Source organism: Pristiophorus japonicus, chromosome 9 (assembly GCF_044704955.1).
Source record: "Pristiophorus japonicus isolate sPriJap1 chromosome 9, sPriJap1.hap1, whole genome shotgun sequence".
In the NCBI taxonomy this organism is placed as follows: Eukaryota; Metazoa; Chordata; class Chondrichthyes; family Pristiophoridae; genus Pristiophorus; species Pristiophorus japonicus.
In genome coordinates, this window is record NC_091985.1 from 110,537,080 (window position 1) to 110,564,314 (window position 27,235).

The 27,235-nt window shown below is 43.7% G+C and overlaps 1 protein-coding gene across 7 annotated transcripts in view; it reads left to right on the plus strand.

Moving 5' to 3' along the window:
• The window catches only part of snx9b (sorting nexin 9b), a 184,136-nt gene that overhangs the window by 43,996 nt on the left and 112,905 nt on the right, over positions 1 to 27,235 (plus strand). For all 7 annotated transcript variants that reach the window (XR_011595029.1, XR_011595030.1, XM_070889694.1 and 4 more), the window contains exons 2-3: positions 2,770 to 2,856; positions 11,776 to 11,850. Coding sequence is in view for 5 of the 7 variants with exons in the window: in XM_070889694.1 (XP_070745795.1) it covers positions 2,770 to 2,856; positions 11,776 to 11,850 (162 nt within the window). In the remaining 2 variants the exon portion in view is untranslated. The remainder of the gene's footprint in view (positions 1 to 2,769; positions 2,857 to 11,775; positions 11,851 to 27,235) is intronic.

Consider the following 27,235-nt stretch of genomic DNA (forward strand, 5'->3'; position numbering starts at 1 on the left):
CCAAAATTGAGCCCATAGTCTCAGAATAAGGGGCTGCTCATTTAAAAATGAGATGAGGAGGGATTTCTTCTGAGGGTTGTAAAGCTATGGAATTCTCTGCCCCAGAGAGCTGTGAAGGCTGGGTCGTATATTTAAGGCGGAGATAGACAGATTTTTGAGCAATAAGGGAAGTGGAGCTGAGTCCATGATCAGATCAGCCATGATCTTATTAAAGGCTCAAGTGGCCAGGTGGTCTACTTTTCCTATTTCTTATGTAGAGTCTCCTCCACTCGTTAATTGACCACTACCATTCACAACAGGATGTGGCAGGACTGCAGAGTCTGATCTGCTCCGTTGGTTGTGGGATCCCTTAGCTCTGTCTCTGGCATGCTGCTTCTGCTGTTTAGCATGCATGTAATCCTGTGTTGTAGCTTCACTGGGTTTGCACCTAACTTTTAGATTGTTTCTAGTTTAGTTGGAGACATGCCTTAATCCTCCTTGAGGAAAGACTTTATTTTTAATGTGTAGATTCCGCAATAATACAACTCCTATACTAAATAAGTTAAAACTAAATATTCATGAGATTCTATTGTAATATTCATATATTATAGTTATATAGTAAGATTCATAATCTAACAAGCTGTGCCCATAAACTAGCAGATTTATAATGACCAAGTCGAGGAGGCACTATAAGATGTTCTACCTTGACTCCAGCTGTTGGCTTTATTCCAGAGTGCTGTCTGACCCAAGTTGCATACTGTTCCTATATTTAAAGCCCAACAAGATTATAGCCAATGTGACTTTGGTTACATCTGTCAATCAAATCATTAAGCTGAAAGACAGTTGTCAAACAAAACATTCCATTTGATGGCTGTAATCTTATAAACTCATCTCTGTTCCTACAACCAAATGGCTTGGGTTTCATCAATTTGACTCTTCCTGTTCGTTACAGCTAACGGGCATCTGACAATCATAACAATGTCAGAGTTTGCTGGTGCATGTAAAGAAACAAATAGCCTTCATGGTTCTGCTCCGTTTGCGCACACAGTTCTAAGCTATACTAGTTATGTTAGCATAGGTTTGTTTGTCTTAGAAAGGATAACTAGTGCCTGTTCTGTCTGAGATAATTGCAAGCTAATACCATGTAGTTCACTGGACACAGTTTATTTTTAATACAAAGTCCACTAATGTTAGAATCATAGAGCACAGAAAGCTCCAGCTCATTTTATGATACATGTCTGACAGCATATTGGCAGTCAAGTCATCGAGGGTGCTGGTGGGAGGGAGAGAGCTGGAAGTTGACCCCAGACTGCTAAGGAGCAGTTTTTAGACAAGGAGTGAGAGGTACTTGAGGATGGAGCCTCAAGCATTGTTCGAGGTAACTGTACCCCAAGATGTTGATGGTGGGGGAGTCAACAGTTGTAGCCAGAGAATTACTTGCAATGGTTTATCTTTAAATCTCGTTATGTGGCTCGGTGTCAAATTTTGTTTGATTGCTCCTGCGATACATTAAAAACGCTATGTAAATGTTGCTAAGTAGGCTAATAATCCCAGTGATTTCTGGAGACCACAAGAGTGCTTTGTCAGTTTATGATGCAATCTGAATAAGGAACCCCTGTAAATGAAGTCCCAGATACAAACTTCAAACTCTGATCAGTTACTTTTGTTTTGGATCTTGGACAACAGCTTGTATTTATCGAACACCTTCAATGTTAAAAAATAAAACTCCCTTAGGCACTTCAGCAACAGAAACTGATAGGGGTGTGATCGCTGAGCCATGGAGAGATAGATTAAAAGGAACAACTGAAGGCTTGGTTGATGGGATCAGTTTTAAAGGGTTTTTAGAGGTGGGGAGGCAGCTGCATAGATAGGATGGAGTGAGGGTGTATTGGGATATGAAGATAAGCGCGATTATTTTTGGAACGGAGAGCCAATGTAGGTTCGTGAGAATGGGGTGATGGGCAAGAGAAAATTAGATGGGTGAGCAGGAATTTGTGAGACCGATAAGAGTGGGAGGCTGGCAAGGAGGGCATTGGAATAATCAAGAGTTTCAGTGGCAGAGAGGCTGAGATCGGACGGAGGTGGAAATATTCGGACTTGGTGATGAATGGGATGTGGAGTTTGAAGCTTGTATCTGGGACTTCATTTACAGGGGTTAAATATTTAAATTGTGCGCAAAGTATATTTAATCCAAAAGCACTGTACTGCAACATTTTTCCATAAGTATATTTGTGCACTGCACACTTTCCTGAGCTTGGCAGATTGTCCATGCTGCATGCATTGTAAGCATGCAATGTACTCTGTCCCACAAGACTGTACATTGTAATTACCTATTTCTCTTCATTGTTTTGGTTCTCCTTTGCTATTTCCATTGCCCAATTTGCTGCTGTTTTTGCTCAATTTTGCAGTAGCCTTCAACAATCGCATCCTTCTCCAAAGTTGCTTCCTTAATCTTAAAGGATAAGATTACTTCATATAAATGAATGCTGTTCACTGATATTTGTATGTTTTGTACTGTAATAAATATAATACACTTGTCCAGTGGCAAAGTCATTCGACATTTGAAAGGGGCCCAATTGTCTGTGCATGTGATTTACATATTTTTTAATGCAACTAGATCCTCTTCATTGCTTAACTTTTATTAGATTAGTAGGAGGTTTCACTCAATCTATGCTCTATGGCCACAACAGGTTGCATCCTATAACTGATAGGTGGTTTTTGCTGCTATTTTATATAAAGATGAACTTTGGTAGCATTCTATTAACTGTTTTCTTAATTCCCAATGAACAGGCCCGTGTTTTGTACAGCTTCACTGCTGAACCTGGAAATGATGAGCTGACGGTCATGGAAGGAGAGATCATCAATATTGCTAATCGGGTAACCTGCTTACATTTTTTCACTAAAAATCATATAAAACCTGCCTTTTATTTTCACTGGGGTTTACTAATGAGTTTTTTTTTGTTATCATTTTGACATAACTTTGCAGTAATTTTTTTCCAAAAAAATAGTGGTCTCCTAATCGGCCTTGATATCTAAACTGAGTTTCGATTTCAGAATTTTGCCTCCATTGTGTTTTTTTAAATTCCTACCCTTTTTAAAGCTTAGAGGCTGCAGATTCAGCCTGGGTTACCAGTTACTTCAGTCTTGGGTAGCACAGTCAGTAGAAAGTCCCACTCGATTGGAAAATTAATGCTTTGTGTTGTGTGCCTTGATAGTTGGAACCTGCACCTTATTGTAACTGTTCTTCCAACATCAAGAAACATGAAGTAGTCGCTGACTTAGACTAGAATACATAGAATATACATATGGTAATGGTTGACGGGTGTTTTGTGATTTGAAGGCTCTTTCTAATGGGGTTCCGCAGGGCTCAGTTCTAGGTCCATTGCTTTTATATTCATGATTTAGACTTGAATGTAGGAGACGTGATTTGGAAGTTTGCAGATGATACAAAATTTGGCCGTGTGGTTGATTGTGAGAAGAAAGCTGTAGACTGCAGGAAGATCAGGTGGGTAGAAAAGTGGAAAATGGTATTCAGTCTGGAGAAATGCGAGATAATGCATTTGGGGAGGGCTAACAAGGCAAGGAAAACACTATATAAATGATAGGATACTGAAGTGTAGAGGAACATAGGAACCTTGAAATGCACTAATGGTAGTAGGACAGGCAGATAAGGTTAAGAAAACATATAGGATACTTTCCTTTATAAGCTGAGGCATAGAATATAAAAGCAGGGAGGTTATACTTGAACTGTATAAAACACTAGTTAGGCCACAGCTAGATGTACTGTGTACAATTCTATTCACCACATTATAGGAAAGATGTGATTGCACTAGCGAGGGTACAGAGGAGATGTGCAAGGATGTTGCCCGGACTGGAGAATTTTAGCTATGAAGAAAGATTGGAGAGGCCAGGGTTGTTTTCTTTGCAACAGAGGAGGCTGAGGGGAAACTTAATTAAGGTGTATAAAAATTATGAGGGGCCTAAATAGAGTGAAAGGAAGGGCCTATTTCCCTTAGCAGAGTGTTCAGGAACCAGGGAGCATAGATTGAAAGTAATTGGTAAAGGGGAGTTGAGAACTTTTTTCACTTAGAGGGTGGTGGGGGGTGAGAGGGGGGGAGTGGTCTGGAACTCACTGCCTGAAAGGGTAGTAGAGGCAGAAACTCTCATCGCATTAAAAAGTACTTGGATATGCGCTTGGAAGTGCCAGAACCTACAGGACCAAGGACCAAGAGCTGGAAAATGGGATTATACTGGATAGCTCTTTTTCGGCCAGCATAGACACAATGGGTCGAATAGCCTCTTTCTGTACTTGTAAATTTCTATGATTCTATACAGGACAGAAACACACTATTTGGTCCAATGAGTCCATGCCGGTGTTAATGCTCCACTCGAGCCTCCTCCCATCCTTCCTCATCTAACTCTCAACATAACCCTCTATTCTCTTCTCCTTCATATACTTATCTAGCCTCCCTTAAATGCATTTATACTATTTGCCTCAACCACTCCCTGTTGTAGTGAATTCCACATTCTCATCATTTGCTGGGTAAAAAAGTTGCTTTTGAATTCCCTATTTGATTTCTTGTTGACTTATATTGATGGCCTCTAGTTTTTCGTCTCCCCACAAATGGAAACACTTTTTCACTGTCTACTCTATCAAAACCTTCCATAATTTTCAAGACCTCTTTTTTTTATTTTTTCAGCCTTCTCTTTTCTAGAGAAAAGAGACCTAGCCTGTTCATCCTTTCCCGATGGGTATAACCTCGCATTTCTGGTATCATTTTTGTCAATCTTTATTGCACCCTCTCCAATGCCTCTATATGCTTTTTTATAAGATGGCAACAACAACTGTGCACAGTACTCCAAGTGTGGTCTAATCAAGGTTCAATACATGTTGAGCATAACTTCTCTACTTTTCAATTCTATCCTTCTAGAAATAAACCTGAGTGTTTGGCTTGCTTTTTTATGGCCTTATTAGTCTGCGTTGCTACATTTAGTGCTTTGTCTATTTGTACTCCCAGATCCCTTTGCTCCTCTATTCAATTTAGATTCTTATTTTCCAAGTAATATGTGACCTCCTTATTTTTCTTGTCAAAATGTAGTATCTCTCAATTGTGTTGAAATTCATTTGCCAATTATATGCCTATTCTGCAAGTTAATTAATATCTTGTAATTTGTTGCAGTCCTCCTCAGTATTGACTATCTTCCCGCCCCCACCCCCCCACCAAAAAAAAATTGGTGTTATCTGCAAATTTAGAAATTTTGTTTTAAAGTCTAAATCGTTAATCTAAATTGTGAACAACAGTGGTCCCAGTACTGACCACTAACCACCTTTTGCCACTCTCAGCAGCTACCCTTCACCCCTGCTCTTTGCTTTCTGTCTTGCAGCCAGCTAGCTATCCATTCTGAAACTTGTCCCTTGACTCCACATGCTTTGACCTTATTCATTAGTCTATTATGTGGCACCTTATCGAAGGTCTTTTGGAAATCTAGATGAATTACATCGACTGCATACAAGACCTATAGAATAAAAGACAGTTAACAAAAACGAGAGTGCATGGCATTGGGTTATGGTAGCATAGTGGTTATGTTACTGGACTAGTAATCCAGAGACCTGGACTAATGATCTAGGGTTCAAATCATGAGTTCAAATCCCACCACGGCAGCTGGGGGATTTAATTTCAATTAAATAAATCTGGAATTAAAAAGCTAGTGAACATGAAACTACTGGATTGTTGTAAAAACCCAACTTCCCTCTGAAATGGCCTAGCAAGCCACTTAGTTGTAACCAACTGCTGTGACAAAGTCTGCACTATGGGAGTAAGTTCACCACAAGGACTGCAGCGGTTCAAGAAGGCAGCTCACCACCAACTTCTCAAGGACAATTAAGGATGGGCAATAAATGCTGGCCTTGCCAGTGATGCACACATGAACGAATAAATAAAATAAAAAATTGGAGGCAACCAATTAATAACTGGTAGGGAATTGGTTAGGAGACAGAGAGTCGGGATAATGGGCGTGTACCCAAATTGTGACCAATGATTGTCCCCTAGCGATCTGTCCTGGGGCCTCAGTAGGCCTCGGCCCTACAACCCTCCAAGATCTCTGCACTCCTCGAAGTCTGGCCTCTTGCACATTCACGTTTTTAATCACTCCACCAGTTGCCTAGGCCCTAAACTTCTCCTTCCTCTTCCATCCTTTTAGGAGGCTCCTTAAAACTTTTTGATCAAGCTTTTGAACACCTATCCTAGTCGATGCCAAATTTTGTTTGACCACTCCTGTGAAGCACCTTGGGACAAAAGACGCTATATAAATGCAAGTTGCTGTTGTTGAATAGAGATCCGCATATCCAAGTTTGCTGACGACACCAAGTTAGGTGGCACAATAAATAGTGTAGATGGGAGCAGAAGGGAGATTGATAGGTTAGGTAAGTGGGCAGAACTATGGCAGATGGGGTTCAGTGTGGGCAAGTGTTAAGTAATCTACTTTGAAAGAAAGATCAGAGTATTTTCTAAATGAATAGAAACTAAGAACTGTGCAGGAGCAGAGAGATTTGGGGGTCCATGTATACAAATCACTAAAAACTATTGAACAGGTACAAAAAAAAAAGGCTAATGAAATTTTAGTCTTTATCTCAAAGGGAGCTGGTGTACAAAAGTTCTGCTGCAGTTGTATAAAGCTCTGAGTAGACCATGTCTGGAGTACTGTGTCCAGTTCTGGCCACAGCATCTCAGGAAGGATATATTGGCTTTGGACAGAGTGCAGCGCAGCTTCACCAGAATAACACCAGAGCTAAATTAGACTAGACTCCGTTCTATTCCCTCGAGAATAGAAGATTAAGGGATGATCTAATTAAGGTGTTTAAAATGATTAAAGGATTTGATACGGTCGATAGAAACTATTTCCTATGGTGGGCAAGTCCAGAACAAAGGGTTATAACCTTTAAAGTTAAGCTATGCCATTCAGGGATGATGTCAGGAAGCTCTTCTTCACATAAAGGATAATGGGAATCATAGTATCATGGAATAGTACATTTGTAACTCTCTTCCCCAAAAAGATTTTGATGCTAGGTCAATTGAAAACTTCAAAAATAAGATTGCTAAATGTTTGTTGGGCTAGCGTATTAAGGGATAAGAAACCAAGATGGGTAAATGGAGTTGAGATACAGATCAGCCATGATCTAATTGAATGGCTTATGGGGCTGAATGGCATGTTCCTTTGTTCCCAATTATTAAGCAATAGTTGTGATTTAAAAAAATATATAAATGCAAAAATTGCCAATGCATTATACTGTACTTGGTTGAAATTCAACTCCTCCTTTTCATTAGTGTTAATTATTATCCCTTGGCTCAGAAAAGTATTTAATTAAATAAAAGTGTCAGAATGTAAAGTACTAGCTTTTAAAATATTCATCAATTTGACCCTCCTTTACAGCTACTAACATTAACACCATTCTCTCCTGGCTGTGGGAGATAAACAAGTCAATGATTCAGAAAGGCATCCTTGTCTCTTGCTGCAAGCCCTGGTAGACTATTTGTCAAATATTAACAAAAGTGCAATTTAAAACATTTCCATATGACAAAAGCACACGTACTGAAGACCGATGCTTTTCTTTGCAGCGTCTGTTCCGTCAACTAAAGTCTAAGAAATACTTGCCAATCTTGCAAATGTTACTTTAAGCTTTAGGTGCAAATGTTACTTTAAGCTTTAGGCACAAGTTACAATTAAATCATTTGAAATCTAAAGAGACATTTGAAGAAGGAAATAATGAAAGAAATACATAAAGTACACAGAATGTTAAATGCTATTTGAGCTCTTCCACTTATTCACGCTGGTACCATGAAATGCTGGTGTCTTATTTGACACAGATAGGAGCTTTAAACTCCACATCCTCAACCTATTCATCACCACGTCTGATTATTTCCACCTCCGTAACAATGCCGATCTCTGCTCCATCTCAGCCCCTTCACCACTGAAACTTTTGATTATTCCAATGCCACATTAATTAGATCATCCCTTAATCTTCTATTCTTGAGGGAATACAACGGAATCTAGTTTAATTTAGCTCAGCTGTTATTCTGGTGAAGCTGTGCTGCACTCTAAATCTCAGGAAGGATATATTGGCTTTGGACAGTGGACAGAACTCCAGATGTGGTCTCCTTGCCAGCCTCCCACTCTCCATAAATTCCGACATGTCCAAACCTCAACCACCCTTGCCTTGTCTCATACAAAGTCCCATTCCATTATCTAATTTTCACTTGACCCGCTGAACTGCACTTGGAGTATGGTGTACAGTTCTTATTGCCATATTATAAAAAGGATGTAATGAATTATACAGTCTTTTACCATGCCAGAGATTGTTTAGAAATTAAATCAAGCAAAGTCCTAACATGGTTCTTATCATGGAGAAATCCTTATACTTGGAAGTTGCACATTTAATTGGTGCAATTTAGAGGGTTGGAATCGTTACAACTGGCAAAAGAAACTGATAACATTGTTTTTAATAAAAGAGCATATTGAAATCCTAGTGTTTTTAAAAAATGTGGTGGTATGTAATACAAGAGCAAAGACGTAATGCTAAATCTATACAAATCATTGGTTAGGCTGCAGTTAGAATACTTTGAGGAATAGAATTGAAAAGCAGAGAGGTTATGTTAAACTTGCATAGACTCTAAGTTAGACCCCACTTGGAGTACTATGCACAATTCTGGTCTCCATATTACAATAAGGACACAGGCACTGGAGAAGGTGCAAAAAAAAATATTTACAGATGTGATACCAGAACTGAGAGGTTGTAACTAGAAAGACTGAACAGGCTGGGGCTCTTTTCTCTCGAAAAGAGAAGGCTGAGGGGTGACCTAATAGAGGTCTTTAAAATTATGGGGTTTGATAGGGTAGACATAGAGAAGATGTTTCCATTTGTGGGAGAGTCCAAAACTAGTTCATAAATATTAAGATAGTCATTAATATATCAAATAAGGAATTCAAGAGCTACTTCTTTACCCAGAGAGTGGTTAGCATGTGGAACTTGCGATCACATGGAGTAGTTGAGATGAAGAGTACAGATGCATTTAAGAGAAAGCTAGATAAGTAAATGAGAGAGAAGGGGATAGATGGATATGCTGATATAAAGTGGGAACATAAGAACATAAGAAATAGGAGTAGGCCATATGGCCACTCGAGCCTGCTCCGCCATTTAATACGATCATGGCTGATCCGATCATGGACTCGGGTCCACTTCCCTGCCCGCTTTCCATAACCCCTTATTCCCTTATCGTTTAAGAAACTGTCTATTTCTATCTTAAATTTATTCAATGTCCCAGCTTCCACAGCTCTCTGAGGCAGTGAATTCCACAGATCCACAACCCTCAGAAGAAATTTCTCCTCATCTCAGTTTTAAATGGGTGTCCCTTTATTCTAAGATTATGCCTTCTAATTGTAGTCTTCCCCCATCAGTGGAAACATCTTCTCTGCATCCACCTTGTCAAGCCCCCTCATAATCTTATACGTTTCGATAAGATCACCTCTCATTCTTCTGAATTCCAATGAGTAGAGGCCCAACCTACTCAACCTTTCCTCATGTCAACCCCCTCATCTCTAGAATCAATCTTGTGAACCTTCTCTGAACTGCACGCAGTATTCCAGGTGTGGCCTCACCAATACCCTGGTCATTTGAAAACACCCATTTAAGTCACTGTTGAGACAACAACACTAATGGCAGAGCATAGTATTGCAAAATCCCTTGCACATTCATTCAGAATATTTAGAAGAGGTTCATGTGGAGCATAAAGACTGGCATAGACAAATTGGGCTGAATGGCATGTTTTTGTGCTGTAATATGTAGTTCTGTGTAATTTATTATTACCATGAGGTAAAGGGTTTGCCATTTTACATGTGAATATAATGTTTGCATTTAAAATGGAAAGAAAATTAGATTTTAGAAGAAAGCAAATAGCTACAACAAAAGTCTGACAGAGGGGCCAATTGGAGTTTGAAATGAATGCTTAAAATAAATATTCTGAATGAATATACAAGGGATTTTTCAATACTACGCTCTGTCATTACAGTATTGCTGTCTCAACAGTGACTTAAAGGGTGTTTTCAAATTAACAATTTGTATTTATATAGTGCCCAAGGAATTTCAGAGAGAAAGAGGAAATGGGTGCCAAACTGAAAAATGACTAAGCTTGGCTGAAGAGGGGAGTGGCTTCTAAAGGCAGAAAGAGAGTAGTAAATAGGTGTATGGGATTTCCGAGAGTAGCACAAAGAGGCTGAAGGTTCTGCCATCAGTGTTCAAACACAGTAGGGGTAGAGTGATGAAACTGAAGGGGACAGGAGGTGGTTTTCAAAATGCAGTGGGACAAGGCTGCAGAAGGATTTGCGGATGTGGACAAGAATTTTAAATTGCAATTTGTTGGGAGAACAGATAGTTCAGCAATGAAGGGACTAAATGTAAGACAAGATGCAGATGGAGTAGTTTTGGACAAGTTGCAATTTATGGAAAGTGGTGGTCAGTTGGCGGACGAGAAGAACACAAGATAAATTGAATGCAGAGAGATATGAACAATCTTGTGAAGGTGAACACAAGCATTATTGGCGATGGATGGATTAGGGAGCTTGAAGCTCAGTTCTGGATCAACCAGGAAGCCAAAGCTTTGCAAAGTCTTGTTCAGCCTGAGCAAGCAGCCAGTAGGGTATAACTTAATTTTAATTTCCTTTTTAAAATTAGGATTTTAAAAAATTTGGAGGATAAAATCCCTCTGCCATTTTTGCTATTCCCTCGTCTCCTTGGCTCACAGGTTAAGTCAGGATAGAGGAGCAATTTGACTCTTAAGTTAATCCCATTCTAAGCGATTTGCCAGAAGATGAATCTTGAAAATTTTTTTCATTTCCAGTGGTGAACTTCCTGGCTTCTGTGTGGTGCTTCTCCAAAGTCACTTTGTTGAAACTGGGAACTCGGCAGTGTGGACAGAACCACACTGGCACTACTCAGTCACCCAACTTTAATTTGTGAAGCCTTAAATTTGCAGCAGTGGAGGCAGTTGACATGTATGGAGCTTGTAATTGTGTGCCAGAATTATCACAGTTTAGACCTGCAAAACACTGTCAAGAATGTTGAAATCTGGAAGCTATTTAGTTTGTGGTGGGAACTTTACAGGTCTAATGGAACAACATGTGCATTTCCAGCAGCATTGCGGTCAAGTGTGAGAAACTGCATGATTTGTTATGCCCCTATTGCCTCAACTCCAGTTCAGCACAGACTAAGGATCAATCCTGGGATTTTACAGGTCCGTATAGGGCAACTACTGTAACCAGCTGAGTCATATGGGGTACCCAAACTATCTGGAATGTTCTTAGTCATTCAGCTTATTTACAATTTAAAGTTCAGTGGGAATGCTGTGTTATTTTCATTAATGGTTTATGGCAGTTTTGAGACCAATTAAGCAAATGTATCACTGCTGTGGACTGGACTGTCCCACCAGTTCGAATTTTAGGCCTACAAAGGTCAAGCAATAGATAAAATGAGAGTAAAATTAAAATAGTAAATTGGATCTCACCCCTCCCCCCTTCCCATGCTTTGTCTTGTTTTTGGAACTGTTAGAAATTTAAAAATGAGGGAATTGGCATTAGTTTGTCATTGGCCTGTCTTTTGGTTGCAGAGGCTTATAAAAGCTTAAATTTCTCTTACATTAAATCTCAATGCCTACTCTTATACCTAGACACATCAGGCATGAATACAAAATAAACCCCATCTGTGTCACTGAATTCTTAAGTGCAACATTTGCTTCATATTTTCAGGATGTAGGTGGTGGATGGTGTGAAGCAACAAATGCTCAAGGAGTGACTGGACTTGTTCCAACAGACTATCTGGAGGTGAGTAGTTTCCTCTTTATAAACACAGCTCATGGTGAAAATGTTGGCTCTTAATTCTACATCTAAAGTACTTAACCCAGTATTTCTTCCAGTTTTTATTTTTTTTATTCCTCTGATAGAATGAATAGTTGAATGGCCCAGAATACGTCATTGTTCACCCTCCTCCACAAATGGGGGAGAAATTGTGGAGCACTCTTTTTTGGATTTTTTTTTCCATCTCGTAGTGGTCATGTGAGTCACATGAATTCCTCTAGTCTGCAGTTGCCATGTTCTGCATTTGTATGGCAGTTCTCTTTCTCCTGCTGTCAGCAGCAGTATTAACACAGGAGGAAATGTATCGTGCTATTTATGTTCTTTTCAAACAATCTAATTGTGTTGAATGTTCCTTTTTAAAATAGCCTGGCTGTTGTATTCCTTTTGGAACAAGTTCTTAAGGTTTGTAGTTTTATGGCTTTGTTTTTACAGTTCTTGGCATTGATATTCCTAACTTTGGAGCATTTAACACACAACTTTTGTCCATTAAGTTCTTCACCTGAGATGCATCAAATCAGTTATTGCTCCACTTGAAGTTTCATACTATCCATTTCAATTTGGTGCTGGTCAGTGTCAGTAACTGAATTTAAAAGTTGCATAATTTTTCACCAATTTTTCTAGGAAGTTGGTGTTTACCCAGATTTCGAACATTGCATTTTGTAAACTTTGAGCTCATAGAAAACATAGCTATTTTATATTCTATTCATATAGGGGCCAATTTTCACATGGCCGATTTTTGGCGCAGTTGTAGCGGTGCGTCTTTTTTTTTTTAGTGTCCGACTGCGCCAAAAAAAAAGTTGTAAGTTTCGCCGGAATAAACTTTCATTTTGGAGCGGCGCAGATTGTCCTTAAGCTCTGTGGTAGAGCTCAAGGTCTGCGCTGAAAACTGAGGTTGCCAAGGTAACGAGGGATACACTGAGGCTGCAAAGTGAAATCCATCTCTTAAGTTCAGTAGACCCACCAGTTTGACCTCTGCTTCTGAAGTCCAAATTCCAGGGCAAATCTGTCCGTTACAGCAGAAGCCGGTTTTTATCATTCAAATTGTGGAACAGTTGAAGAAACTTAAAGGGTACATGTTTTGAATGCTTCATTGTTTAAATGATCATTTATCATTTTACATTGTAGAGCACAGAAGGTGGTTAATCTCATTGCAATTATAATCCAGCTAATTGCCTGCAAAACAAGAATCCTGTACTGGTTTAGCTTGCTCTGGTCTAAGCCAGATTGGAAAGGTTATATAGCGTACATTTGATTGTATTTCATATAAACTCAGATACTTCAGTCCCCCAGTGTACTGTATAACCAACAGTATTATACTGAGCATATTATAATGCTACTAAGAAACACTGCAGTTCTCAAAAAGGATAAGAGTTTGCTCTCCAGGAAGTGGAGTCTTGGAGAATGAGGTGTTAAGTGAATATTGCCGCTGCTATCCTGGGCCGAATGGCCCCCGCCCTGGTGTCGCAGCTATCCTGGGCCAAATTGGCCCCCCGCCCCAGTGCTGCTGCTTTGCTTGGCTGTAAGGCCCCCCCACCACCGGTGCCGTGTCTTCTTCCCTCCCTCTAAAACCTCAGCGCCGTTAAAACAATGGCGTCTTCTCTTCTCTGCTCCGATTTTCTTAAGTGCAGTTAAATTTTTTCAGAACGGTGCACTGCCGTTTTTGAAAAAATCCTAGTTGGCCAAACTCGCCCAGAAATGGCGCTGCTGGCAGCCGGCACCCCCAGTGACGTCAAAATTTCTTGAACTAAAAAGAAAATCAGTCGTAAGTAGTTTAGGATGGCTCAGATACCTTGGCGAAACTTGCAGATTTTAGTCTGCTCCAAAAAAACGGCACAGAATGGTGGTGAAAATAGGGCCCTTAGTATTTGAAAATTCCCTCCTGCTGATCTCTTATCCTGTTTGCTATCCAATTAGTCCTGTTCCCCTCTTCTTTCCCCATAGCCCGGCAAACTTTTCCTTTTCAAGTGTATATATCCAATTCCATTTTGAAAGTTATTACTGAATCATCTTATTCCACCACCCTTTCAGGCAGTGCAATCCAGAGCATCATAACTCACTGTGTAAACTTTTTTTCCCCCTCCTCTCCTCTCTGATACTTTTGCCAATTATCTTAAATCTGTGTCCTCTGGTTACCTGCCCTCCTGTCAGCGGAAACAGTTTCTTTCAAAATACTCTATCAAAACCCTTCAGAATTTTGAACACATATATTACCTCTTCTCTGAACCTTCACTGCTCCAAGGAAAACAATCCCAGCTTCGCCAGTCTCTCCGTATAACTGAAGTCCCTCAGCCCTGGTACCATTCTAGTAAATCTGCTCTGCCTCCTCTCCAAGGCCATGACATCCTTCCTAAAGTGCGGTGCCCAGAACTGGACACACTATTCCGGCTGAGGCTTAATCCGGAATTTATATAAATTAAGCATAACTTCCTTGCTCTTGTACGCTATGCCTCTTTTTATAAAGTTCAAGGTCCTGTATGCTTTTTTAACAGCCTGATCAATGTGTCCTTCCAGCTTCAAATTTTTGTGCAAGTGAACCCCCAGGCAGTATTTTTTTTTCATGCACCCCCATTAAAATTGTACCATTTAGTTTCTATTGCCTCTCCTCATTTCTCTTTCCAAAATGTATCAATTCACACTTCTCTGCATTTAAATTTCATCTGCCATGTGCCTGCCCATTTCTACGCAAAAGCAAAATACTGCAGATGCTGAAAATCTGAAATAAAACAGAACATGCTGGAAATACTCAACTCCACAGATGCTGCCTGACCTAACGTTTCGTAATTTCTCCAGTCTGTATGTTCTCGCAGTATATTGTTATCTGCTTCACTGTTAATTATATTTCCAAGTTTTGTGCCATCTGCAAACTTTTAAATTTTGCCTCCTATACCCAAGTCCAGGTCATTAATATATATCAAAAAGAGCAGTGGCCCTAATACCGTCCCCTGAGGGACATCACTGTATACTTCCTTCCAGTCTGATAAACAACCATTCATTATAGAAACATAGAAAATAGGTGCAGGAGTAGGCCATTCGGCCCTTCGAGCCTGCACCGCCATTCAATGGGTTCATGGCTGAACATGCAACTTCAGTACCCATTCGTGCTTTCTTGCCATACCCCTTGATCCCCTTAACCGTAAGGGCCATATCTAACCACCTCTTGAATATATCCAGTGAACTGGCATCAACAACTCTCTGCGGCGGGGAATTCCACAGGTTAACAACTCTCTGAGTGAAGAAGTTTCTCCTCATCTCAGTCCTAAATGGCTTACCCCTTATCCTAAGACTATGTCCCCTGGTTCTGGACTTCCCCAACATCAGGAACATTCTATCCGCATCTAAGCTGTCCAGTCCTGTCAGAATCTTATGTTTCTATGAGTATTATTTTCTGCGTTGTCTCATAGCCAATTTTGTATCCATGCTGCTATTGCCCTTTTAATCTTATGGGCATCAATTTTAAGAAGTCCATTATGTGACACTTTATCAAATACCACCTTAATGTCCATATAAACAACATCAACTGCGCTACCTTCACCAACCCCCTCTGCTATTTCTTCAAAGTTCTCGTATCAGAGGTGATTTGCCTGTAATAAATTGGTGCTGGCCATCACTTATTAACCCATGTTCTTCCAAGTGACAATTAATATAACCCATCCAAAATATCTTGTTGCTAATCCATAGAATAATTTCTGAGCTAGGAATGAGATGTAGAAGACTTTCTGTTTTGTGCATTGAGTGTTTCATTCAGCATTCCTCAGTCATGCACATCATGGCTACATGTAGAGTAAAGCTGTTCCAGCTCAATCCTGACCCATAGCATCAAAAGTATATCTTGTACTTCAGTGTGGATTTTCTCACTTTCCACATCAACCATCTTGAAAGTCTTTGAATTTTATAGCTGTGCTAAAACTGAAGGAGTATGTGACTGTTCAGGGCTGTAACTTTTTGATCAGAATATGTTTTTTTTTAAAGTCGTGATGTCTTTGAAATGAATGGTTGATGTTTTTCTACTGTGGTAAGTAGTAACCATTGTGTAATGACCACAATATCGTATCTAGCTTATTCTTGTGCTACTGTAAAGCCAATTTATGACCGAGACCAGATTTACGGCTTTACCACTTCCACCTGGTATCTAAGATTGTCACGGATTACAATAACGTAACTGAACATATTATGATTGAATTCTATATTGGGTTTGAGAGGGGTGAGGGGGAGTTACAAACCAAGGATTCAAATTTAGTTAAGGCTGACTTTGAAGTGATGAGACAGAAATTGACCACAGTAAACTGGGCGGAAGTGCTAACTGGTAAAACTACAGATGAACAGTGGAACGTGTTCAAAGAAGTATTTGGTATAATACAAGCCCTGCACATACCCCTAAAGGGCAAGAGCTCTACATGTGTAATTAAACAACCTTGGTCAATAACAGAGTTTAGAGATAGAATCATAGAATGATACAGCACAGTGTCGACATTAGCTTATCTCTGGTCTTTCGAATATTCAGGATTGATTGCAACCGATATGGTGGGGATATTATTTTTGGCTAATTTGCGCCCTGTTTAGTGCCCTGGCGGGGCGTTAAATGCTTTTGGGGTGTGATGTTGTGTGTCCAGGATTTAGCACCCGGCCGGAAGATTCGTCTATTGGTTTTGTACTGTCCCGCCCTCTGTTTTCTGCGTGATTATGACTGCAATCATTATGCAAGGCTGCGCTAGCGCCCTGGATGGAACTTTCGGCCTTAGCGCCCGCCCCAGGAAACACCCGGAAAAACCTGGCGGTCCCAGGGTGCAGCAGGCGCTACTGGCGGCATATTTAAACGGAGGCTGGAGGATGTTGTATCGCAGTTGTCAATGACTACGGTTGCGCGCAGAACGCTGCATGAGGCTCTGAGTTGCAAACGGCACTTTTATGTGCCATGACACTTTGCTTACAAGGTCAATGAGAGATTTCAATGGGGGCAATACTAGTTCACCAGCATATCATGCTGGTTGCTAATGGCAGGCAGCTTCAAGCTGGTAGAAGGGTTCATGTCGAAGAGGTGGCAGACGTGTGGGGAGGAGGCCTTACCCCCCACAGGTTTACAGGGAACATGGCTCATATTATCAAATCTCTGAGGCACAGTGCGCTAGAAAGCTGCGCTTCCAAAAATAAGTGCTGACAGAGATATGCCAGCTCATACAGGCAGACCTACAGCCTACCAGCACCAACAGGACTGCGCTGCCCATCAAGGTGAAGATGACTGTGGCTTCTATGCCTTCGGCTCCTTCCAGGCAGCAGCAGGGGACATATGCAGCATCTGTCAGCACGCTGCACATTGCTGCATTTGCCAGATTACAAGGTTACTGTATGCATGCAGAATGGACTTCATAAAGTTCCCAATGAACAGAGACAGCCAGAATGAGGGCTTTAGGGTTTGGAAGAATTGTAGACTTCCCCAAGGTTCAAAGAGCCATTGACTGCAGATATGTCGCCTCGTGAGCACCATTACACAACGCAGAGGTCTTCAGAAACCGAAAGGGATACCACTCCCTAAATGTACAGCTGGTTTGCCACCACACGCAGCACATCCTCAGTGAATGCCCGTTATTCAGGGAACGCACATGATGCTTTCAGCTTGCATGAGAGCAGTGTGTCGCGAATGTTTTAGCGACAAAGACAAGGTCAGGGCTGGCTGATCGGTGACACAGGTTATGGCCACCTGGCTCATGACCCCCCCCCCCCTCCGTAACCTCACCACAGAAGCCGAGCAGCGCTACAATGACATCCATGCATCCACCCGCAACAGACAATTGGCATGCACAAGTAGCGCTTCTGATGTCTGAATTGCTCTGGAGGCAACCTTAAATACTCCCCTCAACAGGTCTCCTAATTCATTGTGGTGTGCTGTATGCTACACAACTTAACCATCAGCGGCGAGGCATTGCCAGTGGGAATTGCAGGATCACCTCAGGAGGAGGAAAACGAGCCTGGCGAGGAACCCATTGCGGATCCACCACACCCACAGGGGAGGCAGCGTGCAGATGCAGCCGCAGCAAGAGCTCATCATTGACCGATTTGCTTGAATGGAGAAGGTGGGGTTGCAGCTTTGACTCGCGACTCTTGCCACCATGACTGCTCATTGATACTGAATTCTGCAATGAGACACAAGACACTAATGGCAAAGGTGCATGAAACATTTTAATGAGCATCAATAACGAACAATGCCACCTCCCCCCTCCCCAGACCACCCAAAAGGATACAATGATAAAAACCAAAACTAAATAAACACAAAATTGCTTCCTGCAGCAAGTCAATGCAAACGACCCCATTTCTTAAGATACAACTATTTACAATGTCAGCATTTCCACATGAGGTGACACTTGTGACAGGCCTTAGTGGCTCTTAGTCACACTTCCCCCCCCCTTCCCGTCAGCCCCCTCGACGCCTGCTGCTCCTCAATGAGGCTTCACTGCCTCCAGCAAGGCTGCTAAAGGGCGTGCGTGTGTGGGCGCATGTGTGTGGGCGCGCGTGTGGGTGGGCGTACAATGCAGACAACGTCTGAGGACGACTTGGCCTGGAAGGCCCAGCTATGGACTGCTGCACCTCATCATTGGCGGAAGCAGTCACTGGTGGCTGGGGTACCAACCGTGTATGGTGCATGGTTGGCGAGTCAGTGGTGGGAGCCGGAATGCTTTCATCCTGAGGAAAGACAGCACCTTCTATTTCCTGGGAGCCATTGACTCTCCGACGGGGCTGCGCCTCAGCATCCGGAGCATGATGTGTCTCCACAACTTGCTGGTCTGCTTCAGCACCATCCCTTCCCCGTTGGACAGTGGGGAACGCAGAGAAGATGGCAGCAGTCATTGACTGCATCACATCACCAAGCTGAAGTGGAGCTTGTGCCTGCGATTTGTGCGATGCTGCAACGTGCTCAAGGGCATACTCCACACACTCTGGGACACCACTGTTGCTGCTCGAGGCCACTAGCCTCTGTGTGTGGGCAGTGATGGCCTTGCTAGAGTCCTGAGTCGCATTGACAATCTGCGAAACTGCGTCCGCAACAGTCGCCGTAAGCTTGTTGATGCTCTCTGGGATCCGTCCCAATTCATCCATAAGCTCATGGTGCATTCCTGTGTTTTACCTGAACATTTCCATCAAGTCAAGTTCCATGTCTGTCTGTTGTTGAACAGACTGAATTTGCCAACTCTCCCTCAGGAGAGCTGGCCTGCGAGATTACCCCCTCACACTGTGTTGCTGTAGGCGACTGGGGCCAGGAGCCTCCGAGGACTCAAACCCCTCAAAGATCTCATTGCTGCCATATGACGAGTGTGGAGACCGGGCAACTGGTGGTCTCTGCGGCTCATTGATGATCGATGTCTCCGCTGCCTCATCATCACCGCCATGACCAGATGTCGATGCATCCTGGGAAGGCTGGCGCGATTGTGGCTGATCTTCTACAAGCACAAAAACACATACATGTGGTTAGCAGCAGGGGAGGGGGCAGGGTTACATGAGGAAGGTGGCATTGTACATGTTCATTTGAAGGGCTGCTGCCACTTCATTATATGTCTCAATGCAGTCTCTCGAGGCACCCTATCCATTTACATACCCTCACTACCCAAAGGGGGCTCAGCATTGCCCCTGGCAACATCCCAAGCTGTTACTCCAATTTGGGCCAACGTCCATTCCTCAACAGCATTTAGCTCCAGTATTTGAGGCAGCCCCCAGCCTGTGCAAAGCAGCTCCCTCCTGTTGAGGGAGTGCTTCGACTGCAAAGAAAAAAATAGGAAGGATTCAGAAAGGGTTTGTCTCCTGTTATGGCATATATGCCTACCATAGTACAATAGGGGAGACTGTATGAATGTTCCAGTGGTTACTGGTCAATCTGTTTTGATGTTGCATGAGCTTCGTGAGTTACTGTTAGGAGGTAGAAGGATGTAACCTAGGGGCTGCAGGTGATCTTTCTGAGAGCCATAACAGTGGGTGTGTATTGTGAGGAAGGATGTAAATTAGTGCATCGATCATTGGAAGGCAATGGGGGCAGAAGTAAGCCTTCATCATATACATTGTGAAACCCACCCCAGAGACAGCAAGACTTTTGAGAGGGACTATATGCATGAAAGACTTCACGTAGTGTGTGAGATTCATGTTGGAAGGAAAGGTGGCATACAAAAATGTGAATGGTACTCGCCCTGATGACACTGATAATGTCGTTGAACTTTTTCTGACATTGAGCGCCAGTTTTGGGTACAGTGTCTGCAGCAGAGACCTGCACTATGTCCCTCCACAGCCCCTTAAACGCAGGTGGGAGTGGTCTGGCTCCCCCAGCAAGATGGAGTGAAGACCAGCTCTTCTCCACTGCGTTGACTAAGGCCTCACTCACCTCATTGCACCTGGCATACTGCCTTCCCTCCTGCACCTCCATCTCTGCTAAAGTGGGGCGGTTTATATGCACATGCGTGCAGGAAGCTGCCGCGCCCTGCGTTAGTGTGTGCGACTGGTTGGGGGGGTGGGGTGAGATGAGAAACACTGAGCATGCGCAAAATGGCCGCCTCCTTTAACGACACAAGTTTCAGCTCAGGCGCACAAAGTCCATTGTGCAACGCCTAACTTAACGCCAATGCTCCTCCAACTGACTTTCACTGACTTGCAGTTGAAGGCGCAAAATATTTTCAGGCGCTAACTTTAATCGCGGCGCCACGATTAACGCACCAAAATCCAAAAAGCCCAAAATCCAGCACGCACGCACACACACCATAAATCCACTCTCTCTCACACTGGTTAACTTATGCATTTTAAAGCAATTTTGTTAGTCAAAATCCTAACTTAGCATTCATAGGCAGTCCCTCTGAATCGAGGAAGACTTGCTTCCAATCTTAAAATGAGTCCTTAGGTGGCTGATTAGTCCAATACAAGAACCATAGTCCCTGCCACAGGTGGGAGAGATAGTCATTGAGGGTAAGGGAGGGTGGGTCAGGTTTGCCGCACGCTTTTTCCACTGCCTGCGCTTGATTTCTGCATGCTCTCGGCGATAAGACTCGAGGTGCTCAACGCCCTCCCGGATGCACTTCCTCCACTTAGGGCGGTCTTTGGCCAGGGACTCCCAGGTGTCAGTGGGGCTGTTGCACTTTATCAGGGAGGCTTTGAGGGTGTCCTTGTAACATTTTCTCTGCCCACCTTTGGCTCGTTTGCTGTGAAGGAGTTCCGAGTAGAGCGCTTGCTTTGGGAGTCTTGTGTCTGGCATGTGGATAAAGTGCCTGCCCAGCGGAGCTGATCAAGTGTGGTCAGTGCTTCAATGCTGGGGATGTTGACCTGGTTGAGGACGCTAATGTTGGTGCGTCTGTCCTCCCAGGGGAGTTGTAGGATCTTGCGGAGACATCGTTGGTGATATTTCTCCAGCGACTAGAGGTGTCTACTGTACATGGTTCATGACTTTGAGCCATACAGGAGGGCGAGTATTACTACAGCCCTGTAGACCATGAGCTTGGTGGCAGATTTGAGGGCCTGGTCTTCTCCTCTTTTCCTCAGGTGGCCGAAGGCTGCACTGGAGGCGGTGTTGAATCACGTTCTTAGCGGTAATGGAAGAAACATAAGCGGTGAGTCTTGGTTGGCCAGTCAGAAGCCTTCCTACCATACAAACAGCAGACAACTAGCCTGAGAACCAAGGTCATATGTGACTGTCACTGCAGAATGTTAGAACATCTGCAGGGAATTAAAAACATAGGTAAACTTTAAGCCTCTATTCAGCTATTCTAATACTAGTCTGAAGACACTTTTATCTCGAGCTCTAATACAATCATCTAAACACAGTATTATTTGCATCACAATTTCATTCGCACAACCATATTTTTTAGGTAATGCAGAAGGAGGACATTCGGCCCATTGTGCCTGTGCTGGCACATTGCTGGAGCTATTCAATTAATTCCAGTCCTTTGCTCTTTCCTCACTGGACTTTCTGCAAGTCTTGCACCTTTCTAAACTTGTTTCAAATTCTTAAGGTGCCACACTCGCGATGACTTCCCCTTTCAATGATGTCGAGCACCATCTCGTCCAGTTGGCTCAAGGTGTCTAAAGTGGCTTGGCTGTCTCCCATCTGCAGCTGCTTCTGGTGGTTGAGTCACCTTGGCCTGCAAGAGACAGAAAAGTATGTCAGTGAGTGTGGTACAATGTATTTGGGTGATGTGCCTGCCGTAGTTGAATAGCTGCCAGTGTGTGCAAGGTGAAAGATGTTTGTGTGAATGTTGCAGCAGTGGTAAGGTTGTCGTCGTCATCATAGGCAGTCCCTCGGAATCGATGAAGACTTGCTTCCACTCTAAAAATGAGTCCTTAGGTGACTGTACAGTCCAATATGAGAACCACAGTCCCTGTCACAGGTGGGACAGACAGTCGTTGCGGGTAAGGGAGGGTGGGACTGGTTTGCCGCACGCTCTTTCCGCTGCCTGCGCTTGATTTCTGCATGCTCTCGGCGATGAGACTCGAGGTGCTCAGTGCCCTCCCGGATGCACTTCCTCCACTTCGGGCGGTCTTTGGCCAGGGACTCCCAGGTGTCAGTGGGGATGTTGCATTTTATCAGGGAGGCTTTGAAGGTGTCCTTGTAACGTTCCCTCTGCCCACCTTTGGCTCGTTTTCCGAGTAGAGCACTTGCTTTGTGAGGGTGAAGTGAAGCCATGATTGTGAGGTATAAGAGGTGATGGGTAGAGATTATAGGTAGAGGTAGGTGAGTGATGGAGGTGTGGTGCATTGAGTAGTGTGAGGCTTGTGGTGCTTATGGCAGAGCGGGGTGGGGAATATGGCATTTGCTGAAGCCTTTACTTGCCGTGTGAGGTCATTAAACTTCTTTTGCCATTGTATCCAGGTTTGCGGCACGACACTGTTGGCCATGACACAGGCAGTTATCTCTTGCCACATCCTTCTGCAAGTGGGCTTTGATCGCTTTCTGCCACTCTGGGAACAGGACATCCTGCCATCTCTCCACTGCCATGACTAATGCCTCGAGCTACATCCGAGAACATTCTGGCTCTTTCACTCTGTTGCTGCTGAGCCCTGTCTTGAAACTCCAAATACAATGAGGTGCTGCTGCATCAAAGCCCCTCCCCTTTAGTAATGGAGAGTGACTAGACCAGCATTAGACTGCAACCGATATTGGCCTATCTATTGAATGCTAAGCCAATCAGCAGCCCGAATAGCACTGAAATCAGCCCTCCAATCATATAAATGAGCAGACACCACGTATTTTGCATGCTGCCTGCACCACTTTGAACAGGCACAGCCAAATAGTGCTGGTCCATGACATCGCCCATTTTCAGCTGGTTGCTGTTAGGAGACAGTGTTGGGACGAGCTAACAGCCAAAATGGCATGCAGCCTCCTTAATGAGTGCCACTTAAAGGGCCCAAGTTTCCACACGCGCCTAGAACGGCGCAGTCCCGACCTGGACGCCCGTTTTTCGCGCCACAAAGTGCGCCTAAAAAATTCCTCGGTATTCTCCACCTCCCTGCAGGTCCTCTGGCCCTCAGCGCAGCGCAGCACGAGCTGTGGGGGGCGGAGCCAGGTCCCTGCGCTGAAAACAGTGCCGGGACCTCTGCACATGCGTGCTACAGTGAGCACGCAAGTGCAGTAGCTCCAGGTGCCTGAAACTGTGTGGGAGGGGCCCGAAGCACGCAGCCCCTAGCCCTGGCCGAATGGCCTCACTGGGGCTGCGTGAATAAGGCTCCTCCCACTGCCACCTCTTGCTCCTCCCCCCCGACCTGACCCGACTCCCGCTCTTCCTCTCTTTCCCCCCCCCACGGACCTGACCTGACTTCCGCTCCCGCTCCGCCACCCCCCCCCCCCCCCGACTGGACCCGACCCGACCCGCGCTCCCGCCCCCCGACCCGAAATGGATCCGACCTGACCTCCCCCCTCCCCGACCTGACCTCCCCCCTCCCCGACCCGACCCGAACCTCCCCCGACCCGACCCAACGCCACCTACCTGTAAATCTGGTGCTGGGGACGGGCCCTGCCCGAAGTCTCGGGCGGCCCATTCAGCCTTCGGTCCCGAAAGGCCTGCCTGAAGCACTTTCACACAGGTAGAAAGATGGTTTATTTAATCTTTTCTTTGCTTATAAATGTTTATTCAGGTTGGATTTATTTGTATAATATTTGTATATGTTTAAATAAGGATTTATTATAGAATTTAATGACTTCCCTTCCCCCCCCCCCCACCTCGTTCTGGACGCCTAATTTGTAACCTGCGCCTGATTTTTTTAATGTGTAGAACAGGTTTTTTCAGTTCCACAAAAATCTTCACTTGCTCCATTCTAAGTTAGTTTGGAGTACGTTTTCACTGTGGAAACTTTCAAATCAGGCGTCAGTGGCCGGACACGCCCACTTTTGAAGAAAAAATTCTGTTCCAAAGTGGAACTGTTCTACCTGACTAGAACTGCAGAAAAAAAAATGTGGAGAATTGCGATTTCTAAGAGAGTCCGTTCTCCACCAGTTGCTCCTAAAAAATCAGGCGCAAATCATGTGGAAACTTGGGCCCATTATGTCTACGCGCAATCAGCCCCTTAACGAGCCTTTGGGCGGTCGTTCCTAGCGCAAGGGTCAACTCCTTTTTACAAGATGGCGTCTTGCGCGGGCAAAACCGACATCGGACTTTTCAGCTCAAGACCCCATCTTGGCCACCTCGGAAGAAAGATAGAAAGACTTGCATTTATATAGCGCCTTTCATGACCACCGGCTGTCCCGAAGTGCTTTATAGCCAATGAAGTAATTTTGATGTGTAGTCACTGTTGTAATGTGGGAAACGCAGTAGCAAATTCACACAGCAAGCTCCCACAAACAGCAATGTGATAATGACCAGATAATCTGTTTTTGTTATGTTGATTGAGGGATAAATATAGTGCCATGGGATCTTTTTTACATCCACCGGAGAGTGCAGATGGGGCCTCAATTTAACGTCTCCTCCAAAGGACGGCGCCTCCAACAGTGCAGCACTCCTTTTAGTACTGCACTGGAGGTCAGCTTAGATTTTTGTGCTAGAATCTCTGGAGTGGGACTTGAACCCTCAACCTTCTGACTCGGGCAAGAGTGCTAGCAACTGAGCCACTGGCTGACATACTCCAGGCTCTTTCGTGCCTAAAGTATCCGGAGAAATGTGTCTGCTTCGTACCCGAGCCATCTCTTTTTTGAAGGTCTCACATTGTTCAATTACTGTTTTTCATACCAACTTTTGATTCCAATCCACCTTTTTGGTTGAAGGACCCCATTTCCAATGGATTAGTAATCACTGACCCCTATCTAAATTATAATACAGGTTGGATCTCTCTGGTCCGAGACCTGACCGATGCCGCCGAACCACGGGAGGTCACACTTACCGGTACCTGTCGACAGCGCCCAGGCTCCTTTTTTTGTGTGTGTGTGTGTGTGTGTGTGTGTGTGTGTGCATGCTGGCAGCCTGAGGGTGGCTCCCTTAGCACCCACACTCATTGACTTGACAGCCGATTGCCGAATACACTCACTAACTGATAGCTGCTCCAGCCAATTGCCGAACACACTCACTGACAGCCGCTCCAGCAAATCAAAACTTTAAAACAAAAACCTCCTCCCTTGGGCCCAACTAACGCCGAACCACAGATGTTTCCAGATTTGAGTGTCCTGGACTGGAGAGGTACAATCTGTACTATATAATACTCATAATATGAAAGTGTTGCATGTAAAGTGTTTTAATAATGCTTTTAAGAAAACTGATATTTACGTACAAATATCAGAGAGATCTATTAGATCGATCAACTTTTTGGCACCCACCTCCAGCCTTGCTAACTGTGGGTCTACCCGGTGATCTTTGTGCCGCTCTCAGCACTGCTCCATGCCCTCTCCCTTCCTAGGTGTGACAGCCAGCTTACTCTGCACTGCACATGGGGTGGCCACACACCACACTCGCCTCCCAGTTCATACCAAGTCTGCCTCCGGTTGCTGCTCACTCGTTTACTCTTGCCCACGGTCCCCAACAGTAAGGCCGGTCCTGTTCGGTGCTCACATTATTCCGCAGAGCTCCTGAAAGATCTCTGGACACCTAGTTTGAGAACCACTGATCTAAGGAGGATTGCAAGATTGTGACCAGCTCCTCTGCAATTTCTACCCTTGCTTCCCTCAACAACCTAGGATGCATCCCATCTGGACTAGGTGATGCAAGGAAAGAAAGGGTTGCATTTATATAGCACCTTTCACAACCTCTACCTTGCAAAGCCAATGAAGTACTTTTGGAAGTGTAGTAATCACTGTTGTAATATAGTAAATGCAGCAACCAATTTGCAGATGGTAAGCTCCCTCAAACAGCCATATGATAATGACTTTATAATCTTTTATAGTGATGTTGATTGAGGAATAAATATTGGCCAGGACACCAGGGATAACTCCCCGGCTCTTCTTCGAAATTATGCCATGTGATCTTTTATGTCCACCTGAGAGAGCAGACGAGGCATCGGTTTAACATCACATCCGAAAGTCAGCACCAGCACACTTGGTACTGCACTGGAGCGTCAACTTTGTGTTCATGTCTCTGGAAAGGGGCTTGAACCCACAACCTTCTGACTCTGAGGCGAGACTTCTACCCGCTGAGCCAGGAGTGGAAGTTATGCTACAGTTGTATAAAGCTTTGGATAGACCGTATCTGGAATACTGCATTCCGTTCTGAGCACTGCACCTCAGTTGATTGATTGAGTTCTTCGATGAAATAACAGAGGGTTGATGAAGGTAGTGTAGTTGATGTGTATATAGATTTTCAAAAGACATTTGATAAAGTGCCACATAATAAGCTTCCTTTATTTAAAAAAAAAGGACGTGACTGCGCAGTTCCAGTGTTTTTTTTGTTTGTTGTTGCCGGACTTTCCAAAATGAGGAATAAAGAAACGGATTTTTAAAAATCTTGTTCGGTTGTAGTTTAATTTGTGAATTGTAGAATTTATTCAGGTATGAGCCACTTGTTTGTGCACTAAATTGTGGTTGGTCAAAGTCGGCAGTTTTCAGGTGGAGAATAGTTTAGCCCCAGCACTTTCTATTTTGCCTACAGGTAGTTGGATTTGTTAATATTTTGCAAATTACTGTCCTGAAACTAGAAGCATTCGGAGTTTCCTGTAACAGTCGTAGGGACGGTAGATTAGGAATCTCGAACATTAATGTAACTTTTAGTGATGTGCTTCAACACTTCTCGGATCCTCTGTCTGTTGTGATAAATGTTATTTTTAAAATTTGGGACCTGAGAGTTATGCACAGAATGATTCTGCGTAGCTTCCAGTTCGTTGGTGGCAGTCACTCCGTTTAAAAAAAAATTGAAGCTCATGGGGTTAAAGGGTATGAAATTGTATGGATGCGAAATTTACTAAAAGGCAGGGATTC